The sequence below is a fragment of the Penicillium psychrofluorescens genome (assembly GCF_964197705.1).
Source record: "Penicillium psychrofluorescens genome assembly, chromosome: 6".
Lineage (NCBI taxonomy): Eukaryota > Fungi > Ascomycota > Eurotiomycetes > Eurotiales > Aspergillaceae > Penicillium > Penicillium psychrofluorescens.
The window spans coordinates 2,561,679-2,581,966 of record NC_133444.1 but is presented as its reverse complement, the minus strand read 5'-3'; the positions used below and the strand labels follow the sequence as shown (position 1 = coordinate 2,581,966).

General features: G+C 52.8%; 12 protein-coding genes across 12 annotated transcripts; 6 read left to right on the top strand and 6 right to left on the bottom strand.

The window, feature by feature from the left end:
* Window positions 1–212: 212 nt before the first annotated feature.
* PFLUO_LOCUS9450 (1-acylglycerol-3-phosphate O-acyltransferase) lies at window positions 213–1,147 on the top strand (the record flags this gene model as incomplete). The annotated part of the gene is made up of 2 exons (XM_073787279.1): window positions 213–924; window positions 981–1,147. 2 exons carry the CDS (start codon window positions 213–215, stop codon window positions 1,145–1,147), a joined length of 879 nt encoding a protein of 292 aa, XP_073643450.1.
* Window positions 1,148–1,973: 826 nt separating this feature from the next.
* PFLUO_LOCUS9449 (uncharacterized protein) lies at window positions 1,974–2,626 on the bottom strand (the record flags this gene model as incomplete). Its single annotated transcript, XM_073787278.1, has 2 exons — window positions 1,974–2,193; window positions 2,250–2,626. The coding sequence occupies 2 exons, from the start codon at window positions 2,624–2,626 to the stop codon at window positions 1,974–1,976; spliced, it is 597 nt and encodes a 198-aa protein (XP_073643449.1).
* A 950-nt stretch (window positions 2,627–3,576) lies between these two features.
* Window positions 3,577–4,806, bottom strand: PFLUO_LOCUS9448 (uncharacterized protein; the record flags this gene model as incomplete). Its single annotated transcript, XM_073787276.1, has 1 exon — window positions 3,577–4,806. One exon carries the CDS (start codon window positions 4,804–4,806, stop codon window positions 3,577–3,579), a length of 1,230 nt encoding a protein of 409 aa, XP_073643448.1.
* A 192-nt stretch (window positions 4,807–4,998) lies between these two features.
* Window positions 4,999–5,843, top strand: PFLUO_LOCUS9447 (Senecionine N-oxygenase; the record flags this gene model as incomplete). Its single annotated transcript, XM_073787275.1, has 2 exons — window positions 4,999–5,231; window positions 5,285–5,843. The coding sequence occupies 2 exons, from the start codon at window positions 4,999–5,001 to the stop codon at window positions 5,841–5,843; spliced, it is 792 nt and encodes a 263-aa protein (XP_073643447.1).
* A 122-nt stretch (window positions 5,844–5,965) lies between these two features.
* Window positions 5,966–6,692, bottom strand: PFLUO_LOCUS9446 (nuclear cap binding complex subunit; the record flags this gene model as incomplete). Its single annotated transcript, XM_073787274.1, has 5 exons — window positions 5,966–6,095; window positions 6,145–6,336; window positions 6,386–6,430; window positions 6,480–6,568; window positions 6,627–6,692. 5 exons carry the CDS (start codon window positions 6,690–6,692, stop codon window positions 5,966–5,968), a joined length of 522 nt encoding a protein of 173 aa, XP_073643446.1.
* Window positions 6,693–6,896: 204 nt separating this feature from the next.
* On the top strand, window positions 6,897–9,693 carry PFLUO_LOCUS9445 (uncharacterized protein; the record flags this gene model as incomplete). Its single annotated transcript, XM_073787273.1, has 4 exons — window positions 6,897–7,187; window positions 7,245–9,359; window positions 9,412–9,581; window positions 9,636–9,693. 4 exons carry the CDS (start codon window positions 6,897–6,899, stop codon window positions 9,691–9,693), a joined length of 2,634 nt encoding a protein of 877 aa, XP_073643445.1.
* Window positions 9,694–11,358: 1,665 nt separating this feature from the next.
* PFLUO_LOCUS9444 (uncharacterized protein) lies at window positions 11,359–12,081 on the bottom strand (the record flags this gene model as incomplete). The annotated part of the gene is made up of 1 exon (XM_073787272.1): window positions 11,359–12,081. The coding sequence occupies one exon, from the start codon at window positions 12,079–12,081 to the stop codon at window positions 11,359–11,361; it is 723 nt and encodes a 240-aa protein (XP_073643444.1).
* Window positions 12,082–12,476: 395 nt separating this feature from the next.
* On the bottom strand, window positions 12,477–13,167 carry PFLUO_LOCUS9443 (peptidyl-prolyl cis-trans isomerase Pin1; the record flags this gene model as incomplete). The annotated part of the gene is made up of 4 exons (XM_073787271.1): window positions 12,477–12,486; window positions 12,546–12,662; window positions 12,714–13,114; window positions 13,165–13,167. The coding sequence occupies 4 exons, from the start codon at window positions 13,165–13,167 to the stop codon at window positions 12,477–12,479; spliced, it is 531 nt and encodes a 176-aa protein (XP_073643443.1).
* Window positions 13,168–13,433: 266 nt separating this feature from the next.
* PFLUO_LOCUS9442 (DNA-directed RNA polymerase II core subunit rpb9) lies at window positions 13,434–14,156 on the top strand (the record flags this gene model as incomplete). The annotated part of the gene is made up of 4 exons (XM_073787270.1): window positions 13,434–13,513; window positions 13,570–13,741; window positions 13,960–14,049; window positions 14,112–14,156. 4 exons carry the CDS (start codon window positions 13,434–13,436, stop codon window positions 14,154–14,156), a joined length of 387 nt encoding a protein of 128 aa, XP_073643442.1.
* Window positions 14,157–14,345: 189 nt separating this feature from the next.
* On the bottom strand, window positions 14,346–14,942 carry PFLUO_LOCUS9441 (mitochondrial; the record flags this gene model as incomplete). Its single annotated transcript, XM_073787269.1, has 4 exons — window positions 14,346–14,416; window positions 14,478–14,702; window positions 14,792–14,876; window positions 14,928–14,942. The coding sequence occupies 4 exons, from the start codon at window positions 14,940–14,942 to the stop codon at window positions 14,346–14,348; spliced, it is 396 nt and encodes a 131-aa protein (XP_073643441.1).
* A 1,058-nt stretch (window positions 14,943–16,000) lies between these two features.
* Window positions 16,001–17,997, top strand: PFLUO_LOCUS9440 (histone lysine methyltransferase Set9; the record flags this gene model as incomplete). Its single annotated transcript, XM_073787268.1, has 2 exons — window positions 16,001–16,111; window positions 16,183–17,997. 2 exons carry the CDS (start codon window positions 16,001–16,003, stop codon window positions 17,995–17,997), a joined length of 1,926 nt encoding a protein of 641 aa, XP_073643440.1.
* Window positions 17,998–18,483: 486 nt separating this feature from the next.
* On the top strand, window positions 18,484–20,220 carry PFLUO_LOCUS9439 (uncharacterized protein; the record flags this gene model as incomplete). The annotated part of the gene is made up of 2 exons (XM_073787267.1): window positions 18,484–19,878; window positions 19,963–20,220. 2 exons carry the CDS (start codon window positions 18,484–18,486, stop codon window positions 20,218–20,220), a joined length of 1,653 nt encoding a protein of 550 aa, XP_073643439.1.
* Window positions 20,221–20,288: the final 68 nt, after the last annotated feature.

The following is a 20,288-nucleotide window of genomic DNA, read 5'->3' as shown; positions in this document are numbered from 1 at the left end:
GCTACTCCTGGTAATAGCCGTGTCTTCTTGAGTGGTTTACACTCTGTGGTTTCCGCTTATCTTGTTTTTGTCTGCTGCGTTGCTCCATAGACTCGGCAACAATCCTCTTTTTCCCCGGTGAATTCGAGTATGAACCCCACACCCTACCAGGATATGTTTCCTAGACTGACCACCGACTTTGAGCACAGTACGGTTGCAAGTCTCCCACCACCATGTCAATCTCATCGTATATCCTAGGAGGCATCGGCTTGTTCATAGCCGTGACCCTTTTCCTCTTCTCACTGGGTCAAAAAGTGCCCAAAGCCGCCTTCTTTGCCCGCTGTCTGGCTGCCTATGGCTCTCTCCTCCTTTGCGCCGTCTACGGCGTACTCGCCTCAATTGTCCTCCGTCTGTTCGGCTATGGCCGCATCTCGCAATGGGCTACAGCGCGCAGCTTCAAGTTCGTCATGCGTTACACGACCGGCGTGAAGTTCGATATCGTTGAGGGACAGGAACACCTCTCTACGCGCCCGGCCGTCTTCCTCGGAAATCACCAGTCAGAGCTGGATGTGCTGATGCTCGGATATATCTTCCCGCCGTATTGCAGCGTCACGGCCAAGAAATCGCTGAAGAATATCCCCTTTCTCGGCTGGTTCATGACTCTCTCACGGACGGTGTTTATTGATCGCGCGAACCGCGAAACGGCCATGAAGGCTTTTGATGGCGCCGTCGAGGAGATGAACACGCATCGACAGAGCGTGTTTATTTTCCCCGAAGGGACGAGGAGCTATTCCGACGAGCCGACGCTGCTGCCCTTTAAGAAGGGCGCGTTCCATCTGGCTGTCAAGGCGGGCGTTCCCATCGTGCCGATTGTCACGGAGCAGTACTCGCATGTGCTGTCAGCCCGGGCAGGACGGTTCCAGCCAGGGACGATCAAGATCAAAGGTGAGGCGTGTTTGAGTATGCCTTCCAGAATTTACCGCTAATCAGACTTATATTAGTTCTGCCTCCTATCCAGACCAAGGATCTCACCGCGGCCGATGTCGATAGTTTGACCACGTCGACGCGCGAGTCCATGCTCAACACCCTGGTGGAGATGTCTAACGCCAACAAGGAGAAGACCAATGCTGCTGGCGGCGCAGCCCTCTCTACCGCTGTCGAAATCTAACCCGCGAGGGCAGCACTATCGCGATCCACACTTAACAAAAGAGAGGAAATACCACTGTCCTGTCTTCAACGGAACAGCAGTATTCGTCTACCTGCTGGACTCTATATCTGCAAAGCGCTCTCTCGTACAGCAGCTGCAGAACCGAGGTTGCATTCCACTTTTCAACCAGGAAAACAACACGCCGTCCCCCTTCCTTCCATCTCGGTATATATATTCTCTCTATCCTTTCCTGCCACTGGTCTGAACGGTCCAGTATTATTCCATATTCCCTTGCCTGCCTTATACTACTGGAAAAGGCACACACTACCTCGCTCTTGTCTTCCCTACTTTCCTCAGGATTCCCAGTTCTCAATGCTCTAATTCGCTCCTCCGAATTGCATATAATTTAGCCTGAAAATACGATGACGTGGTTACACCACAACGCTAGATGCCTTCTTTGGTGCTCTTTTTCCCCCAAGATCTTAGTGAGAGGGACATGTATTAGATTGAGAGGGGGGCTAGTTAACTAGTGTCCCAACACTTGCTGCGAGTATAACGGAGGATGGTTAGCAGAGCGTGGTGGATTGAGGGTGGTGAATTGATAGAGAACGATTTAAATCCCCAAATATACGTCAAAAAGGCAATAAGCTCGTGACAGTTTAATTTCCTCTTGTATGGTATACAAAAACATTCATGGACGTTACAATAAGGCAAGTGACCCATTGTCTCAATCGCCGGTCCTCTGACTCTTAATTGGCCATCAGCGAAAGCAAGGAATAACGAATGACCGTCGAAAATACCTTGTGGATGCATTCTCCTAATACTGGTCGCATATGGATAACGAATGCTAGGGTTCAGCCGGCGGAACAGGTGAACCAGTCGAGCCTGGGTGCGCAGAGCCACTCGGCTGTGTTTGCATTAATTGGCTTTCGTCAAAGGCATTCGACGACGACGACTGAGACTTTTTGTTTCGACGACCGGAGGACGAGTGTTCTCGATTATGAGCGGCGAAAGCTGTGAGAGCAGGCAGACAGGCGCAGATCAGCCCGATGCCCAACTCCGCGTTTCTGTGAAGAGCTTAGCTTCCACTTCCAGTCACCAGGAAGCAAATTGCCTCGCTTACCCTGTCAGTATGGATCGCGTAAAGACCACCGTATTATGGCGGTTTCCTCTCTCGTGAATCCCAATCGCGAGCCGCAAGAGACTGAACGCAACGGCCACGCCTCCAAGCCCAAGAACGCATATCACTCGGATCTTTTTCCGGGTTGGCATTTGCAGTTTCCAGGTCAACGCGATTGGAAACGCGAGAATTGCAGCGTCGGTCACGAAGCTGACGGTCGAGTCTGCGATGATAATGCTGGACTGTCGCAGGCAGGTCGCACGGTATCTTTCGGATAGATGCCAGTAGGCTGGGACTGGGATGCAAATGAAGATCTTGACAAACATAATGACAAAGTAGTAGGTGACAACCACACCGAGGAGACAGTATAGGGCAATCATGCCAGTGTGGATGGGATGGAAGACCCTTATTAAGATGTAGATCAGGCTGGTTTTAACAAAGATCGCCGTGGGTGAATATACGGCTGTGGCAACATAGGCAAGCTGTAGATACGTTAGTGATGCCAATGTCTTATAAATTCCATGGTTCAAGACTGATTTTCCGTGCCTTCAGGCTTTGTTCGAAGTCATGGGTATTTAGTTTATCGGGTGGCTTGGTTCCCCCGGCGAACCCATCTGCAAGTTAGAGAAGATTAGCCCAACTCTAAATTAGAGTAAAACCCCAAGTTAGGTCAGACGTACATAATAAAGCGGTAGCGCAATATCCCATGAATACGACCTGATCATGTGTGCTGTTAGTCGGTCATATTTGGTCCTGGGCATATTGCGGCATACCCATCCAAGAAAACATGCAGCTAGAAAATTTAGTACATATTTAAATTGATTTTTCAGACGCTTTTCATACCATCATCGATTCCCAGCAGCCGTATTAGTCTCCATCGAATGAAAATGCGAAGAAACACCAAGGGTGTCACGATAACGAAGCAAAGGATCTGGGTCGCATAGTTGACCAAGAACAGAGGATTACCACTGCTGATGGTCACTGACATAGGCACTAGTGCACATGAGCGTGTTGCAAATTTGAAGATCCTGGAGTTCGTTTCTGACCTGAATCGACTCGAGGTCTCGCGACCTGTAGTTAACTGATTGTCTCTGGGCGAGCTTAGTCATTGCCACCGTGACGTCGACATGGTGAGTGTACCGCGGGTTTCCGCGCCCTATTTGAACATTTACGAAGAGGAGTAGAGTATAATATAAATATGTTGGCTTTTAATGAAGGGCTTTCTTGGTATTAGCGACTCCGGGGAACATGGTCCCATCTCCGTTCTTCTTGAATGGTATGCGTATAGTTCAATCCACCGCATGACTGTTGATAACTATAGTATATTCGGCTATAAAGCAAATGAACCAGAATGCCCACAGCGCCCCTCCGCACAGGACCGGATATCACGCTCAATATCCACCTCCTGCACAGGCAGCCATGAATCCCCGAGCACACGTCCCTCATGCCATGGGTCAGCATCACCAATCTTCCTCGTCGCAGACACCTCAATCGGATCGAGTCTCACGCCCTCTTCCTTTGGTAGAAGGGGGTGCTCATTTTCGGATTCGTCTTTGGTTTCTGCGAATGCAGGTATAGGTCCGACGTGGGCGCCGCGACCTATTGTTGCGACGATATAATCATCTTCAAACGCGAGTAGTTGGATGCGGACATTGGTGACTGGTTTGCCGTGCAAGGAGACCTTGGTGTTTTTGTAGGGCTGGCTCCAACGGTTACCCGATGACTTTGTAGTTGAGGGTGAGACTGGATCTGGAGGAATAACATCACAAAACTCCAACTCGCGCAAATGCGGATATAAAAGCGCATCGCCAGTCATTTTGACGTAAGCCTCCTTCAAAGCCCAAAAGGAGTAGAAGAGCCGCAGGCCGTATTGAGCGAGGCTCTGCTCCGACGACGGATCAATTGTCAGGCCGCGGTTGAGAGAGTTCGCTTTTACGAGTGTCAGGCCGGGGGTTTTCATCGTTTGCACTTCGCTGGGGGTGAAGACTTCTGCGAAGATGTCTACGAATTCGGACAGGTCGCGCATGGTTTTGGGGGTGTTATCTCGGCGGCGCCGTTCGTTGGTGCATGTTATGTCGATTCCAATCTGGGGTTTGGGTTGCGGGTGAGGGGGAGGTTGATGAGATGAGGCGGGTGATAGATGCAGCTGTGGGGGGTCATTATCATTGTTGTAAACTATAGTCCCCGCCAGCATAGTCAACGAAGCCTGATGGCTGACATTGAACTCGACCTCCGGAATACGCGGACCGAGAAGTTTCGCATGGAAACAAGGACGATTCTCAGGAAGAGGTGTTCTATGAATGACGACTTTGTTCCAGGGAATGTGAGTTGCTCGGTGGATGAGATAGTACTTGAGGAGCTGAGAGGCCAGCGACATGTGTTTGTCGGGCCATTGGATGTACTTGGTCACAGAGTCTTGGTCGTCCTGGCGGAGAGTTTCGAGGAGCGGCAGGGTTTGGTGGGGGAGGGGGCGTGTGTCGATGTACCACCGGACTAGAGTGGGATATCCCAGTAGAGAGGGATGCGGCTCTTCCTGGCTATCGGTCTCCGGTGTGTCCATGTTTTGCATTCTTATACTGGAACACAACAAGTCATCCAGTCCGTCAACCGGTGAATGTCTTATCGCGCGGCTTATCTACACGTGCCTTGTTCTGCCGAGCGGTGAGGGTCTCCTCGGAAAGTTAAGCATCACATGATCTATAGATAAAAAAGAGTCATCGCGCACTGAACATCGTTCTTGCTACGCAGGGCAATGAGCATCACAGTCGGAGTCCTCGCCTTGCAGGGCGCATTCTACGAGCATGTCCAGCTGCTGAAAAGGGCAGCCGAGCAGCTCCCCTCGTCCACATGGGAGTTCATTGAAGTGCGCACGCCACCCGAGCTGCAAAGATGCGAGGCGCTGGTGCTCCCCGGAGGTGAGAGCACCACCATGTCTCTGGTGGCGGCGCGGTCGAATCTCTTGGAGCCATTGAGAGACTTTGTCAAGTGAGTCGCTTTCCCTGCTGGGCGTCGGAGTAGTGTCTAATGTGTGCTTGCAGGGTGCATCGCAAGCCCACCTGGGGGACCTGCGCTGGGCTGATCCTCCTAGCTGAGTCGGCCAACCGCACCAAGAAAGGTGGCCAAGAATTGATCGGAGGGCTAGATGTTCGAGTGAACCGCAATCACTTCGGCCGACAGACTGAAAGCTTCCAGGCGCCGCTGGACCTACCCTTCCTGGGCGCGGACGCTGCGCCGTTCCCCGCAGTGTTTATTCGTGCCCCCGTGGTGGAAAGGATTCTGCCCAGCCATGAAGGCATCCAGGTTGAAGAAGAGAAGCGGGAAGAGACTGTCGTGGCTCCGTCCAGACAGGCCAAGGACTCGGTCGCTCAAGCAGCAACGGACGAACACGTCGAGGTGCTCGCTACCTTGTCTGGACAAGCAGCCCGCATCGCCACACAGGATCGAGATGTCAACCCAGAGACAGAAATCGGCGATGTCGTGGCAGTGCGCCAGGGCAATGTGTTGGGCACCAGCTTCCACCCTGAGTTGACCGGCGACGCCCGAATCCATGCGTGGTGGCTGCGCCAGGTGCAAGCAGCCGTGCAAAAGAGACAATAGAACTCGGTAGATCATTGTACATAGAGAAATTTTGGGTAAATAGAAGAATTGCCTGTTTGATTTTCGCAATTATAAGTTCACAACAAAACGCCGTGTCTGCGCCAAGCCCCAAACCAGCTAACCTACCTCCCCAAGCCGTACTCGTCCTCCTCGCGCTGGCGCTGCTCATCATAGGCTCGACCGTATCCACCACGGCCGGGGTCGTATTCCTCGCGATACTCGTCGCGAACCTGGCCGCCCGACTTGCCGCGACTGCCATCGAGTCAGATAATGAGACGTGGAAGACTGAAAGCAAACTCACCCGTATTGCCGCCCTTCCTCAAAACCAGGATCCAAATCTGCGCGGATGATCCGCTCATCCAGCTTAGTCCCGCCAACGTACTTTAGACAATCCAGCGCATCCTGGTGGGTGTAGTATTCGACGAAGCAGAAGCCGCAGGGTGTCTTGTTGAACCGATCGAGTCCCATTACCAACCGCTTGATCTCACCGCATCTAAAGAACTGGTTAGAACAGCGCCGGTTGGGAATGGCACAATCCTTACTTGGCAAAGAGCTCGTGGATCTGTTCCTCGGTGGTGTAGAATGACCTAGCTCCGTTAGTCTCTGACTGTTTAGGCGTGCAATCATCAGACATACAGGTTGCCGACGTAGAGGGTAGTCGCATTCCTCAGCTTGTCCACCGGGTCGTGCTGGCGCTGTTCCTCTTCGTGTCGGCGTCTCTTGTTCTGTCGCGGCAATTACATTAGCGCAAGTCAATCAATCGATGTTCGCATATCGACGCACCTTTCCAACATAGTAGGCACTCGGCCGATCCAGCCGATCGACTGTGTTGACCGCCAGCAAGCTCATGGTGGACGTGGTGGTGGTTGACAAAGTCAGGCGGCAGAACGGAAGGGAGCTTTCTTTTCGGTGTTAGCGCGCCAATCCACTTTGTTACTTTCTTCCGCTTGGCTTCTTTCCACCCAACAACAACTCCTACTACAACAACTATGCGCTGAGCCCGACTTGGGACAATAGTACATTCTTCTCATCGGTGTTCCTTGCTCCTGCTTCATGCCCAAGGTCACGAGTTACGCGCCAGCCTGGCTGTGTCGGCCGTCGCCTGGCGCCAGCCTGTTCACCAGCAGCTCGGTCAAGAGCCCGGCTCAGGCTCTGCAGGTGGTCAAGCCTGCGGTGGCAGATGGCCCGACACGAACGATCGCGAAACGAGGTAACGAAGTGTTTGTGGTGGTCGACAATGAGATCCGCTGGGCAAACCTGGCGCGGTTGAAGGATCAATGGCAGCACCAGACGCGACAGAAGAAGAGCGCAGCAGAGGAGAATGCGGAGGCCTCCTCCTACAGGGTGAGTATTCTAACTATTGAGAAATAATGCGACGCACTGGCTGACAACAAGGTACAGGTTCTAGCAGTGCCTGTCTACGGCCACATCAAGCAGCTTATTCCTTCTCCGAACGGCGCCTTTCTCGCCGTGGTCACCGAGCATACCGTCCATATCTCCGTCCTTCCCGACTCCTCGCATCTCTCCTCAACAGATACTGCGCCGATCCGGTTGAAGACGTACCAACTGGGTCCTACCACTCATGTCATCCCCGAAGCTCCCGTGGTGTCGGCAATCTGGCACCCCCTCGGATTACACAGCAATGTTGGAGGATGCATCATCACGGTGACAGCAGATGCTGCCGTGCGCGTGTGGGAGCTGGACCGCAACAACCACTGGTCTTTCGATCAACCTACCCTGGCAGTTGACTTGCGCAAACTGGTGGATGGGACCTCATCTGATCAGGACTTTGCGCCTTCTGGGTTTGGCAAGAACAAAGGGTTCTCTGCTGACATTATTGATATGGAGGCTGCGTCCGCTTCTTTTGCGGGCAATGGGAACGACAAAGAGGATGCTTGGGCGCCTATGACTCTCTGGGTGGCCATGCGGCCGGGCGATCTCTACGCACTGTGCCCGCTGCTGCCGTCTAAATGGCAAGCTCCGTCCGCCACTATCCCATCCCTCTCCGCTGCCATTATACCGAAACTGGCTGCCCTCGAGGAGAAGGGCCCCGAGGATGTGGAGGAGCAATTGATTGCATGTCGGCAACAATATGAATGGCTACAGGAGATCGATGATCAAGAATCTTTGGATCCATCTTCCGCTGGGTCGGGAACTATCCAAGGGGCGGATGTCTTCAGTCGTCCGATGAATCCAAGTGCCATCCCACGGTTGCAAGGGCCTTTCCGTTTTGATACAGGGGACGAGGTTGACGACCTCGATCTCTGTGATATTCTTGTCATTGCTGCCAGGCTGAATGTCGATGACCTTATGATGGGTGAGGATGAGGAGTTGGCTGTCGAAGCAAATGATCAGGACAAGCTCTCGGCGACGACTATTTGTCTTTCCAGTGGGAGTGGGCGTGTCCATATCTGTCTGGAACTTGACGGTGTTGAAGGCCAGTGGCTTCCCAAGGCCAAGAAGAACGCATTCCGAGCGCCTCTGTCTGAACCTTCCGATCTGGTCTTGGTGGAATCTTTGGATACGGTCCAAGGGAATGTCAACACCTGGCCCACTTTCACCCGCGACGCTCACTCTCGCTACTCTTTCTTCGTCACGACCGCGACCAATGTTGTGTCTTTCTCTCTGTCCTCTTGGGTGCAGAGGCTTGAAACCGAGTTGCAGGCAGAGGACCCGGCGGGCTCAGCGTTCCGGCTGCAGGTTCTTTGTGATGGAACTGTGGCCCAACGGCAACGGATCCTGCGCGTCTTGGAAACCGACATCGTCTCTCCTCAGGACCATCTTGCGGCATCCCTTGTCTTCTACGATTTCGATCTCGGCTATCTACTGATCACCCACCATCCATCGCAGCCGTATGCTGCTGCCATGGATGCCCCAGCGGATTCTTTGGTCGTGGAAAACCGCCTTTACGACCACAAGCCCCCGCTACCGCACTCACCAGCTGTAGCTCCGCAGCGGCCACCGTACCAAGTGCCTGCCGTTTTGTACGCACAGTCTCCGCTGGAAGCCTTCATCGATAAAAACGTCCCGCACCGCCAGCGTCATACTCTCAAAGAACAAGTTCGTCTCTCTCCGGCGACACTGGACCTTGTCGCGGCCGCGCATCGGTTACTGTCAGCCCACACCAACGCCCTGGAACGAGCTGCGTCAGATCTATTTCGTCGTTGCGAGCGACTACAGGGAGAAATGCACGACCAACTGAAGCAATTGTCAGATGTTGCCGAGCGTATCAAGGGTGTCACGAGCGAGGTCGGCGAAGATGGGCGACACAAGGAGGGAACCCGGAACGGAGAGGCGCTTGATAGACGTTTGCAGGCTGCGAAGGACAAGCAGAGCGACCTGATACAACGCTACGATCGGCTGCGGAAGAAGGTGCTGAATTCTGGTGGCCGTCCACTAAGCGAGAAGGAGAAGTCGTGGATTGCAGAAGTGGAAACTTTGTCTCAATCGTTCGCCGACGAAGAGCCAGAAGCCGAGGAAGACCAAGAGCAACACCTGGCACATCGCCTGCAAACTGTATGTCCCCTTCCTCCTTTCGATTTCGTGCCCAGACTAATCTTATGAACAGGTTAAACAACTTGCCGTCGACCTTGTGTCTACAACAAAGGCCGTCTTAGTCAAGGCACCCTCTCCTGCTGAGCCCGGGAGCCCATCTTCCCCCGGCAGCACGCAACCCAAGGTTCCGCAGCGGCTTCAACGGGCCAGAGTTGCGGATGCGATGAGAATGGTTGAGCGAGAGTGAGTTGTAGTCGTGCCTCCCCAGATCAGTCCGTGTTCTAACTGGATTCCCAGGTCTGCTGTTATTGACGCCATCACGTCGCGCTTGGAACGACTCAACACGAGTTTGTAACGCGCATTGGAATAAAACTGGTCGACTGTGCTCGAAACACGGCCGCGAAGGACAGGGGATGGATCTGAAGCCGGATACCGTCGCCCTGAGAAGAGATCGCGCCACCGTTCCGAATTTCTCCATCTCCTCAGGGACGAATCGGACACCGAGAAGATGGCGCATTTGGACCTTCCGACTATTGGAGTATGATTTCATGGGTTGGGTGCAGTGTGTACAATTATGTGGCTTTCAGATAGTTAGCTACAGAGGAATGAATACTCAGGAGAACAAGACATATCAACCAGGATACCATTCAATCATTAGTTATTGCACCCCACCAAAACAACCAGAAGTTCTCCCCACCCTCTCTTCGGCCTCACTTTGAGACTCTTCTTCTTTTTCCACCATAGATTCTGATCCCTGCTCCCTGGGACCAAGATACTCCCCAGTCATCTCTACAGTTCGAAAAAATTGCATTAGTATTCCTCAAAATATAAGTATCTGTGTCAAAGCCAAAGAAAAAGGGGGACGGTCCACTCACCCTCAAGCAAATACCAATCCGTCCGCCGCCTCCTCGCGCGATAATCCCGCTTCATAGCGCGCATATCCACGGCATCACACACCCGCGATAGATCGCAGTTATACTGACTTGAAAGCAGAAATGCAGGCGCGGGGTGTAATTCCACATCTGAAGTGGCTGGGTCTGGATCGAGGTTAAAGTTGAAAGGTGGTGTTAAGGGTCTTGGTGGGATGAGTAGTTCTTGTGAAGAGGATGATGATGATGATGTGTGTTCTGGGTATATTCTCTTATCACCTCGTCTCCAACACTCCTTGCATGTGTGCAGTGTATCTTGGAGTTGGATTATTCGACGACCCCAGCAATACAAGTCTTTGGGGCAGATGAAGCATTCTGTGTCCCAGATGCAGCCGCACAGGGTGTATTTGCGGGTCCAGAAGATGCACATTTTGATGAGTGGTTAGCTTTTTAGCCATGAGAAATGGAAATGTAGAATTTGGGGATATGGGTCAATTATTGGAGACTTTTTATTATATTGGGGAATATGAGCTTTGTTCAGTCAGTCAGTCTCAGCTCCAATTTTGTTTATCTCCCCATTCTGAATTTCAGTCAAATGGACAAAAGAGTTCAAGAAGTAGATGGTGAAAAAATATTCTAGAATGCCCGATCTGTTTCTTGCTTTGTAAGTTGTGCTCAATCAAAGACAATGCCAATCCATCTTTATTGTTCTTTTCTTTGACAAACTAGGGTTGTAGATACACGTGACCTTTTGCAGCCTCAAGATCTGACAATAATGTTGAGGATAGACTCATTCTGGACTGGTTCTACTTTGGTTCCAGTGAGACAAACAAAGGAAGAAGGTCTATAGGTTTGAAGAAAGAACTTGAACTGTGCAGCGTGTGTACGAGTCAAGCGCAATCTGTAGGCTAGTGTTGCCATCATACTAGCCAAGTCTAAAGAGTCATGCTGTAGATACTTGAGTGAAGAGCACCTTGGAGGATTATGTGAATTGCATATCAGCAAATATTGTCGCATCTCAATAGTGTCCATGAGCTCCTATCCTCCCATTTATCCTCCCTCGACGCCCTGAATTCGCTCAAGTCTGAAATCGCGTTCACCACCCAGAAGAAACGTGTGATGTGCAAGGTTGTCGCAGGGCACACCCATCGTCACAGCGGAGTAACTGACTTCGGGCTACTAACATAGAACGAACTGGCCAACTCATCCGCATCCTCCACCCGATCCACAATCAGCAGATAGACCTCATCAATAATCTCCTCCCACGTCGGAATAACCAGTCCCTCAATACACATCTCCCACTTGCACATCTCCACCACAAAAGTCGACTTCCACCAGCGGTGCCACTCCATGTAGTAGGTATTATTGCTCATAAGGCGGGCCGCCAGATACTCGATCTGGGTCTTCTTCTCACGGTAGAGGTGATAAGGGCCGCGAATAAACTCCTGCACGGCATTGACGTAGTTGGCGGTGAACCCGGAGTAGCTCATTGCGTCGACGCAGAACTTGACGGCGTCGCGCGGGATCTTGGGCGAGGGCGCGAGGGTGCAGTCAACCGGGTTCCAGTCTTCTTTCCACTCGAGGAGGCGTTTCATCGAGTTGGCGTGCACGTGGTAGATGAGGCCCATTGTCTCCGGGCACATGGCGGAGTAGCGCTGCTCACGCAAGGCCATTAGGGAGTGCATGCCAGCGAGGGCGCCGATGGCGGCTTTGTGCAGCTTGTCGTGGGAGTCTTGCAGCTCGGGGGGAACTTGGAGCCAGGTTGGCAGTTTGAAGGCGCCTGCTTCATAGGTGTAGTTGAGGATGGACGAGCCCGAGTACTGGAGTCGGATCAGGGAGCGTTTGCGCCGGAGGGCTTCGAGAGAGCCGCCCATGGTGAGGGAGATGATGAGAGAGGGCTGGGGGAAGAGGCAGGAGGGAGATGAAGGGGAGAGAGGAAGGAGGATTGGAGGAGCAGAAGAGAAGTGGTGGGCTTGAATTAATATCAACAGCAACCGGATATTCACTGCAACTCTCAAAGCTACTGTCAGTATCAGACACGGTCCCTCGCTTACCTGATTCTTTGTTGTCGACAGTCGATCTCCCGTGTGCTCTAAAGTGAGTCTATACCAACATCCACTCTTGTTTCGGGCCGAGACAATACATTGATAGATAGAATGATTGACATTTTTTTATCCACACTGGTTCAAGACAGAAACCAAGAGCATAACCAAGCTGGAAAAATTAAGTGCACCAACCACGACCCCTCTTGCCGGACATGGACCCAAGACTATTGGACACTGTATCCCGCTTATTAGTAACTAACACAGCAGGGGGGGGGGGAAAGGACCGGGCATACCGTTCGATGAGGTGGACTCCTGACGCAGTCTCCACGATCTCGCTAACCTGGCCCGGCTGCAGCGCAAAAGCGGCATTTTCAAACTCCTTCTGCATCTCGCCACGACCAAAAAAGCCGCTTCCAAGCAGTTAGCATTAAGGCCGAGAAGCCAGAGAGCAACAAACGTACAGATCACCCTTCTTCCGCGCACTACTGCAATCCGACTCCGAAACAGCAAGATCCCCCAAAGTAGTCTCGCCAGACTGAATGCGCTGCTCATGGCGCTTGAGAATCTCAATGGCCTCTTCCTTCGACCGGGTAATCTCCGCCTCGCGCCAGCTGCTGGGGCGTCTGCTGTCGCGGTGCTTGACGAGCAGGTGGCTGCAGCGGATCTTGCCCTCGCCTTGTCCCGACGCATCCGGGCGCGCGGCGGGGGTGTGGTGCTGCGCCATATATACCTTCAGCTTCTCGGTATCGGTTTCGGCGGGCGGTTCCCAGCGCGACTCCTTGGTGGCCGGGTTGAAGTAGTAAGGGAGGTTCTTGGAGTTCGAGTGCCGAACTTCCCATCCTGCTGGAAGACCCGAGTCGGCCTGCATTTCATTAGTGACTATATCAAGGGAGATGCCCAGATGAATCCTACCATGATGATTGTATAGAGAAGCAAGGTCGAGCGAATGCTATGTCAAGCACAGTTACCGGGGCAATAATGGATGTATGGAGTTGAGCTTTGTCTCTGCGGGGGATGATGCGCCCGACAAACCCTGCAAACAGCACAAACAGATCAAACACCCGAAGTCTGCCGCCTTCTTCCACGCCGCTTGCTTGACTCAACTTCTTGCCTTCGATTTGATTCTTCGTCCACATCCTTCTCAACCCTCGATATCCAGACTATTCGAGCCTCTCCAAAATATGTCTGCCAGCCCCTCCCCCTCCGCCGGTGGCGACACCAAGCAGTCCGACCAGATCCACTTCCGATTCTGTCGCGAATGGTAACAACGCCTCTCTCCCTCTGCCCTGCTCTTCATCTGCTAACGTGTGAAACCAGCTCCAACTTGCTCTACCCGAAAGAAGACCGCGCCACGAACCAGCTGATGTTCACCTGCCGCACCTGCCACGTTGGCGAGCCCGCCAGCTCCTACTGCGTCTACCAGAACAATCTGACCAGCCAAGTCGGCGACACGGCCGGTGTGACCCAGGATGTGGGATCTGATCCGACGGTTTGTCTCCCGGGCTTTTGTACCCTATGCGGTGACCAGATTACTTGTTTTATTTGCGGCGTGGTGGGAGAGGAAGAACCAAGCAGCGACGGCCTGGAATTCTAGAGGGAGATGAGATCTCCCGGAAAGCGCTGGATGAATTGCTTGCTTTTCATTTATTGCATTCTGTTCTCAGGAATTCCCTCTTGGCTAACGCATTACTTTTTCTTCGACGGCAGCTCCCTCGAGCCAACAAGCTCTGCCCGAGCTGCGGTGAAAACGAAGCGGTCTTTTTCCAGTCGCAGCAGCGGTCTGCGGAAACCGGAATGGTGAGTGATCATTGTATCTGGCCCAGAAGGACGAAATTTGCGCTAACTCTTGATTTGTCAAGAAACTCTACTATGTCTGCTGCGCATGCGGTAACGTCTTCGTCTGATGCTTTATTACTCACGACTTCCCTCGATACCCTTTGATTTTACTTTTTCCCGGCTAGTTCACAAAGCATGTACTTGGAGTTTGGCGGCTAGATTTTCTTCAAATATCCTTTGATAGAAATGGCGACATGGAAATGCTATTGATACATAATTCAAACAACCAACAAAAATAACTCCCGCTTCTGTAGATATTACACATGCATTGGCGCCAAAGACAAGATCTTCGACCACTGCTTGCCGCGTAGCTCCTGACCCACGATCCCTAGACCAAAAAAAATCAGACCTTTTCTCACACCGTGCCACCATCCAGGGGAGGTACTCACCGTTCATGCGCGTCCCAATAGGATCGCCCGCCTTATTCACCAGCACACAAGCATTATCCCCAAACTTAACCACACTCCCATCGGGCCGTTGGGATTCCTTGCGCACGCGCACGACAACCGCATGCCGAATATCACCTCGCCGGACCTTGTTCGCCAGCGCGGTGGTCGTGCTCGATTCGGATCCCGCGGCTCGTTGTTTCTGTACGACGACAACTATCCGGTCACCTGGACAACACAATCTGTATCAGTACTGCATGTCTTTGAGAGGGAATTGGAGATCATCTCATGTTCCTCCGGGAGGGGGTAGGACTCACCGATTGTTGCGGGCCGCTTCTTCTTCAGGACGTTCACGCATTCGACCACCGAGGCGCCGGAGTTGTCGATGCAATTTAGTAATGTCTGCGCGCAGTGTCAGCAGGTTCAAGGCTATGTGATTGTCGGGTTGCGCACCTTTAGTTGAATCATTGTGTGTGCTCGATCCTCCGGGGAAAGTTGAGGGTTCAATCGAGCATCACCATAATTTGCGGCCGGAGGGTAGGTTGTTCCGGGCCCGGTGCCAAGACGGAGTAAAAGAGACAGTGAAGAGTAGCTGTGCAGGTATCGAGGAGCGGATGGTGGATAGGATTAGTTAGTAATGACAAAGGAAATAACTAGTAATGATTTGGATTACAGATCAATTCTGTGGGAGTGACAAGAAGTTTGTGAGTAGGATGGGTGGAGTCATCTCATTATATATCTAGGAAGATGGTTTCACTCACCATCACTTTCCATACTTACTCAACATGTCAACCACCTATTCCTTTTCCCCTCTGTCCTTCTTTATTCAAACTAGACCCCAACAATTATCTCATAAAGAGAGCGCCTTGTTTCTCTCTACTGGCTAGAGTCAGATTGGTAGCCTTTTGTGAACGATGATTTAGGCAGCGTGTCCTGATAAATGTGATGATTTATGATCTGTCAGATTGCTCTTCGAGCAGGAGTGTGTAATGAAATCTCTCATGCGATATCGACGAGAAAAATCATTCCCAAAATTCATGTAGAAATATCCGAATTGATTCCAATTCTAAGCTGGTCATCCCCGGTGATTGTTCCCGGTGCACTCACCCGTACGTTCAACTATGACTTGCCTGTAATGTCCCGTCGAGTCTCATAGACTCTCCCAGATGAGACAATGGAGGCTTTGTTCCGGATAGTTGTCATTGTCAAGTGCGATTCTTTGTTTTATAGAGAGCCTCCCGACACAGCCTCGAGTCGGGGGCGGGACGTAACAGCCTCCTAGTCCAATTTCCGACACGGGGACTAACCGCCTCTTCCCTCTTCTTTCTCTCAGCCTACTTCTTGGGGGAGGGAGATACTTGATTGACGACTACTACCCTATTCTTGGCTCATACCTCCCATCCACTCATTCTCCACTCACCCCGACCCATTCTTGGCCCCTCTGCCCTCTCCCTCCCTGGCATCCCGGACTCCGCGCTCTTCCACCCTGGCACAGGACATTGGACCGCAATTCACTCCCTCCACTCATGATGCCTCCCAAGGCGCGATCCAGTCCTCCCGTGCCCAGCCGCGAACGTCTGACCCTGGCCAAGCTGGCCAGCTACGACGACGTCGCAACGGATGCCCTGGTCGATCGCGTAAGTGTCGCTCACTGACCCCTTCACCACTTGTCGCAAATGGCGCTGACCCCTTTCCTCTCTCTCCACAGGCCGCCTTTTGGACCAACACGCGCAAGAACCGCACCAAGTACAGCCCAGCCCGCGGCATTCACGACGATGAGGTCGCGCACATCCTCCTCCACGACGTGGTCGTCGCCAGGGACGTCCCGCAAGCCGAGCGCAAACTGCTCGACATGTCCGGCCTGAAGAAATACATGAACAGCCTGCCCACCCCACGCGAGAAGGAGTGGTTCCGTCGACACATCCGCAAATACATCCAGATCTACCACCCGGACTGTCCCTTCGAGGTCACCACCACCAATCGCTACACCATCACCGAGCACGAGGCGGCTATTGGAGCGCGCAAGCCGATCAAGAATAATGAGGAGATCAGATTCCTGGCTGGAACCTTGGTGCCCATGACCCGGGAGGAGGAGCTGGATCTCGGCTTGACGCGCAAGGATTTCAGCATTGTCATGTCGAGTCGGCGCAAAACCCCGTCTTTCTTTTTGGGCCCTGCGCGTTTTGCGAATCACGACTGCGATGCCAACGGCCGCCTGGTGACAAGGGGCAATGAAGGCATGTCGGTTGTGGCTACGCGGAATATTGATGTCGGAGAAGAGATTACGGTCTCCTATGGCGAAGATTACTTTGGAATTGACAATTGTGAATGTCTATGCTCTACATGCGAACACGCTTGTCGCAATGGTTGGTCAACAAACGTGGACTCGGACTGCACCAGCAAAGAATCCACACCGGCCTCCATCGATGAGGCAGTGGATGTTCCACTGACCGGAAGAAAGCGCAGACGCGGCTCGTTGGACTCGGATGTCTCATCCTCAGGCTGTTCGACCCCGCTCAAGAAGGCCAAGTTTCAGCGTCAAGTCTCCAAGCTCCGCGAAGAGGTCTCTGTTTCGGAGCTGGTCACGGAAGCAGACACCGCGGCGGCGACCGTGCTTACTCCAGAGATCTCTTTGGAGATGGCTACAGAGGCAGACACTACCCCGGCGACCGTGCTTACTCCAGATATCTCTGTGGAAATGGCTACGGAATCAGTCTCAACGCCAGTGACAGGGCCTACTTCCGTTTCTGTCGACGGTACTTCTGCCACACTGACCCAGGGCGAATACCAGGCCTCGAAGTTGTGCGAGGAGATCAAGCGTTCGGACCAAGCCATCTCTATTGAGCCCGCCTTGGAGGCTACAACCACTGATTACGATTCTTCCGGCTCCCCTGGACCTGCCGAGTATCACCGATCATCGACCTCCACCACGCCAACATCCGTTGACGAAACCTCCGCCGTCAAGACCGAGGAAGTGATCGAAACAACTGAGACTTCTGTCGACACCGGGAATGATAACTTGGAAACAACCGTTAAAAAGCGCGCCTACCGCAAGAGGCGCTTCATCATCTCCTCCGTCGAAACGGAGGTGCCAGTCGCCCGGGTACCGGGTGACTACACTAGGACATCCAAACTACTCGCACAGAAATATGACCGCTGGATCGACTGCTATACATGCAATGTCTGGTTCTTGCAGTCGAATTCATACCAGAGACGGCGCGAGTGCCCCCGCTGTGAACGGCATTCCAAACTGTACGGGTTCCAGTGGCCCAAGACCGAGAAGGAAGGCGCGTGGGATGATGAGGAGCGCATCATGGACCACCGCGAAGTCAACCGCTTCATCAGACACGATGACGAGAAGGGTGTGAGTCGTAGGGGCCGCGGCGTTAGCTTTGGGGTTACGCTTACCCCAGACGGCTCCGACGCTCGCACCGAGACAGACGCCAGTGATGCGAATGATGAGAGCCGCCGGCCTACTCGGGCTAGTCGGCAGCGAGCCCGGACACTCCGGATGACGATGTAATCCTGAGAAAGCAGGTTTTGCTGCGTGTGCAATGTTCGTTTGGATGGACATACATCATGTATTTTTTTTCGGGAGTGTTAGGATATGCATTGGGATGGGTGGATGATCTGGATCATGGGAGGTGTTTGGTTTTCTGGACTATGTATGATTTATGGAGTTTGGCTGTTAGCCGTAGAGTTAGCCAACTATCTTGTGCACATCTACAATGAATGAATCTTGGAGCATCTCATTCGAAGTACTATATCTCAACCGGGACAATGCCGCCCGAACATCTCCGTCTGTTCCTCCCCGCATTTCGCTCCAAGCAACAATAAAAACTGCACCAATGAACACCATCCTCGATCCTTTGCGAAGTTAAAATGGCTGCATCGATGACCCCGTGCAGATCGCCTGCGCAGATGTTTTTCCGTCCGCAGGACGTCGTAGGAGGTATAACTATAGCCCGTGCAGCGGAAGGTCACCCAGAACACAGTCTAACAGTCAACCATGAAGCTGCCCATCGCAACAATGGGCTTCTCGGAGCCTTCTGTGCTCTACCTGCTTCTATTACTTTTGATAGGAGTCCGCGCTAGCCCGGTATCCGACACTGACAACCTGCTCGTCCATCTGGACTACGGCTCCTTCCAAGGAAAATATGACTCGACCTATAACCTCTCATACTTCCGCAAGATCCCCTTCGCCTCGCCGCCAACGGGGATGAATCGTTTCCGGGCGCCGCAGCCGCCGCAGGATATCTCTGGCGTGTATAACACTGACCAGGACTTCAACATGTGTCCGCAGCGCACAGTTAATGGATCCGAAGACTGCCTGTACCTAGGCCTATTCTCGCGTCCCTATAACCCAGCAACGAATCCGCGCCGTCCAGTCCTGGTAGTATTTTACGGCGGGGCTTTCATCGAAGGCACCGCCTCATTCAATATGCCTCCCTCTTCATACCCAGTGCTGAACGTGAGCACGCTCAATGACTACATCGTCATATACCCTAACTACCGCCTGAATGCCTTTGGCTTCCTCCCGGGGAGATCAATCAAGAACTCACCAAACTCAGATCTAAACCCTGGACTCCTGGACCAGCAGTACGCCCTCAAATGGGTGCAGCAGCACATCACCCAGTTCGGCGGCGACCCGGGCAACGTAACGATATGGGGCCAGTCCGCAGGGGGAGGGTCAGTAGTTGCGCAAGTGCTGGCGAACGGACGGCATGGCCAGCCGAGACTCTTCTCCAAGGCGCTGGCCTCATCGCCCTTTTGGCCGAAGACGTACCGATATGACGCGCCGCAGGCGGAAGCGCTCTACGACCAGCTTGTTAATCTGACAGGGTGTGCGAGCTCAGATCGTGAGACTGAGACGCTGGAGTGTTTGAAGTCGATTGATGTGCAGGCTCTGCGTAATGCGAGCTTGATCATTGATGCGGATAATACATACACGACGAGCTCGTATACCTGGGCTCCTGTTGTCGACGGCGAGTTCTTGGCTGATACACTCTCCGAGGCTGTATCCAGCAACTCCCTGAATACGGAGTTTGTCTGGGGCATGTACAACACGCACGAGGGACAGAATTTTATTCCGGCGGGCCTGGAGAGTACCGTTTCAGAGGACGGGTATAATTCCTCCGTGGCTAGTTTCCGGGACTGGGTGGGTGGATTCTTGCCTGGGTTGTCTGCCCGGCAGATTCGGGCTGTCGAGTCTGTTTATTATCCGCCTTTTGGGAGCTCGGAGACTATCACGCAGTACAACTCGACGTATGTTCGTGCTGGCTTGGTTTATAGGGATGTCGTGCTCTCTTGCCCGGCGTATTGGGTTGCGTCCGCGGCGACGAGGAGGGGGTATGTGGGCGAATACACCATTCCGCCTGCTACGCATGGGAGTGATACTATCTGGGTTTGTATTGCTTCTTCTATCTTCTCTTTTTCCTCATTACATACTTTTATTTCTCGAGGCCGTGATTGACTAACGAAAATACAGTGGGACACCATCAACTCCGTCCAAGAAACAAACCCGCTGGTGTACGACGGCTATTCCGGTGCATTCGCCAGCTTCTTTCAAACAGGCGATCCTAACGCACATAAGTTGACGAATTCCTCTGAGCCCGGGGTACCGGAGCTGCAGGTGACGGGGAAGGAGTTTGTGATTGTTGAGGATGGGCTTGAGAATGTGGAGATCGTGCAGTTGAAGAAGAGGTGTGAGTTTTGGATGAGTGTTGCGAAGGACATCCCTATCTAGTTTAAGCAATACAGTACTCAGGAGAGAAGCAAGACGGATGTGGGATGGGAGTAGAATCAAGTATATGC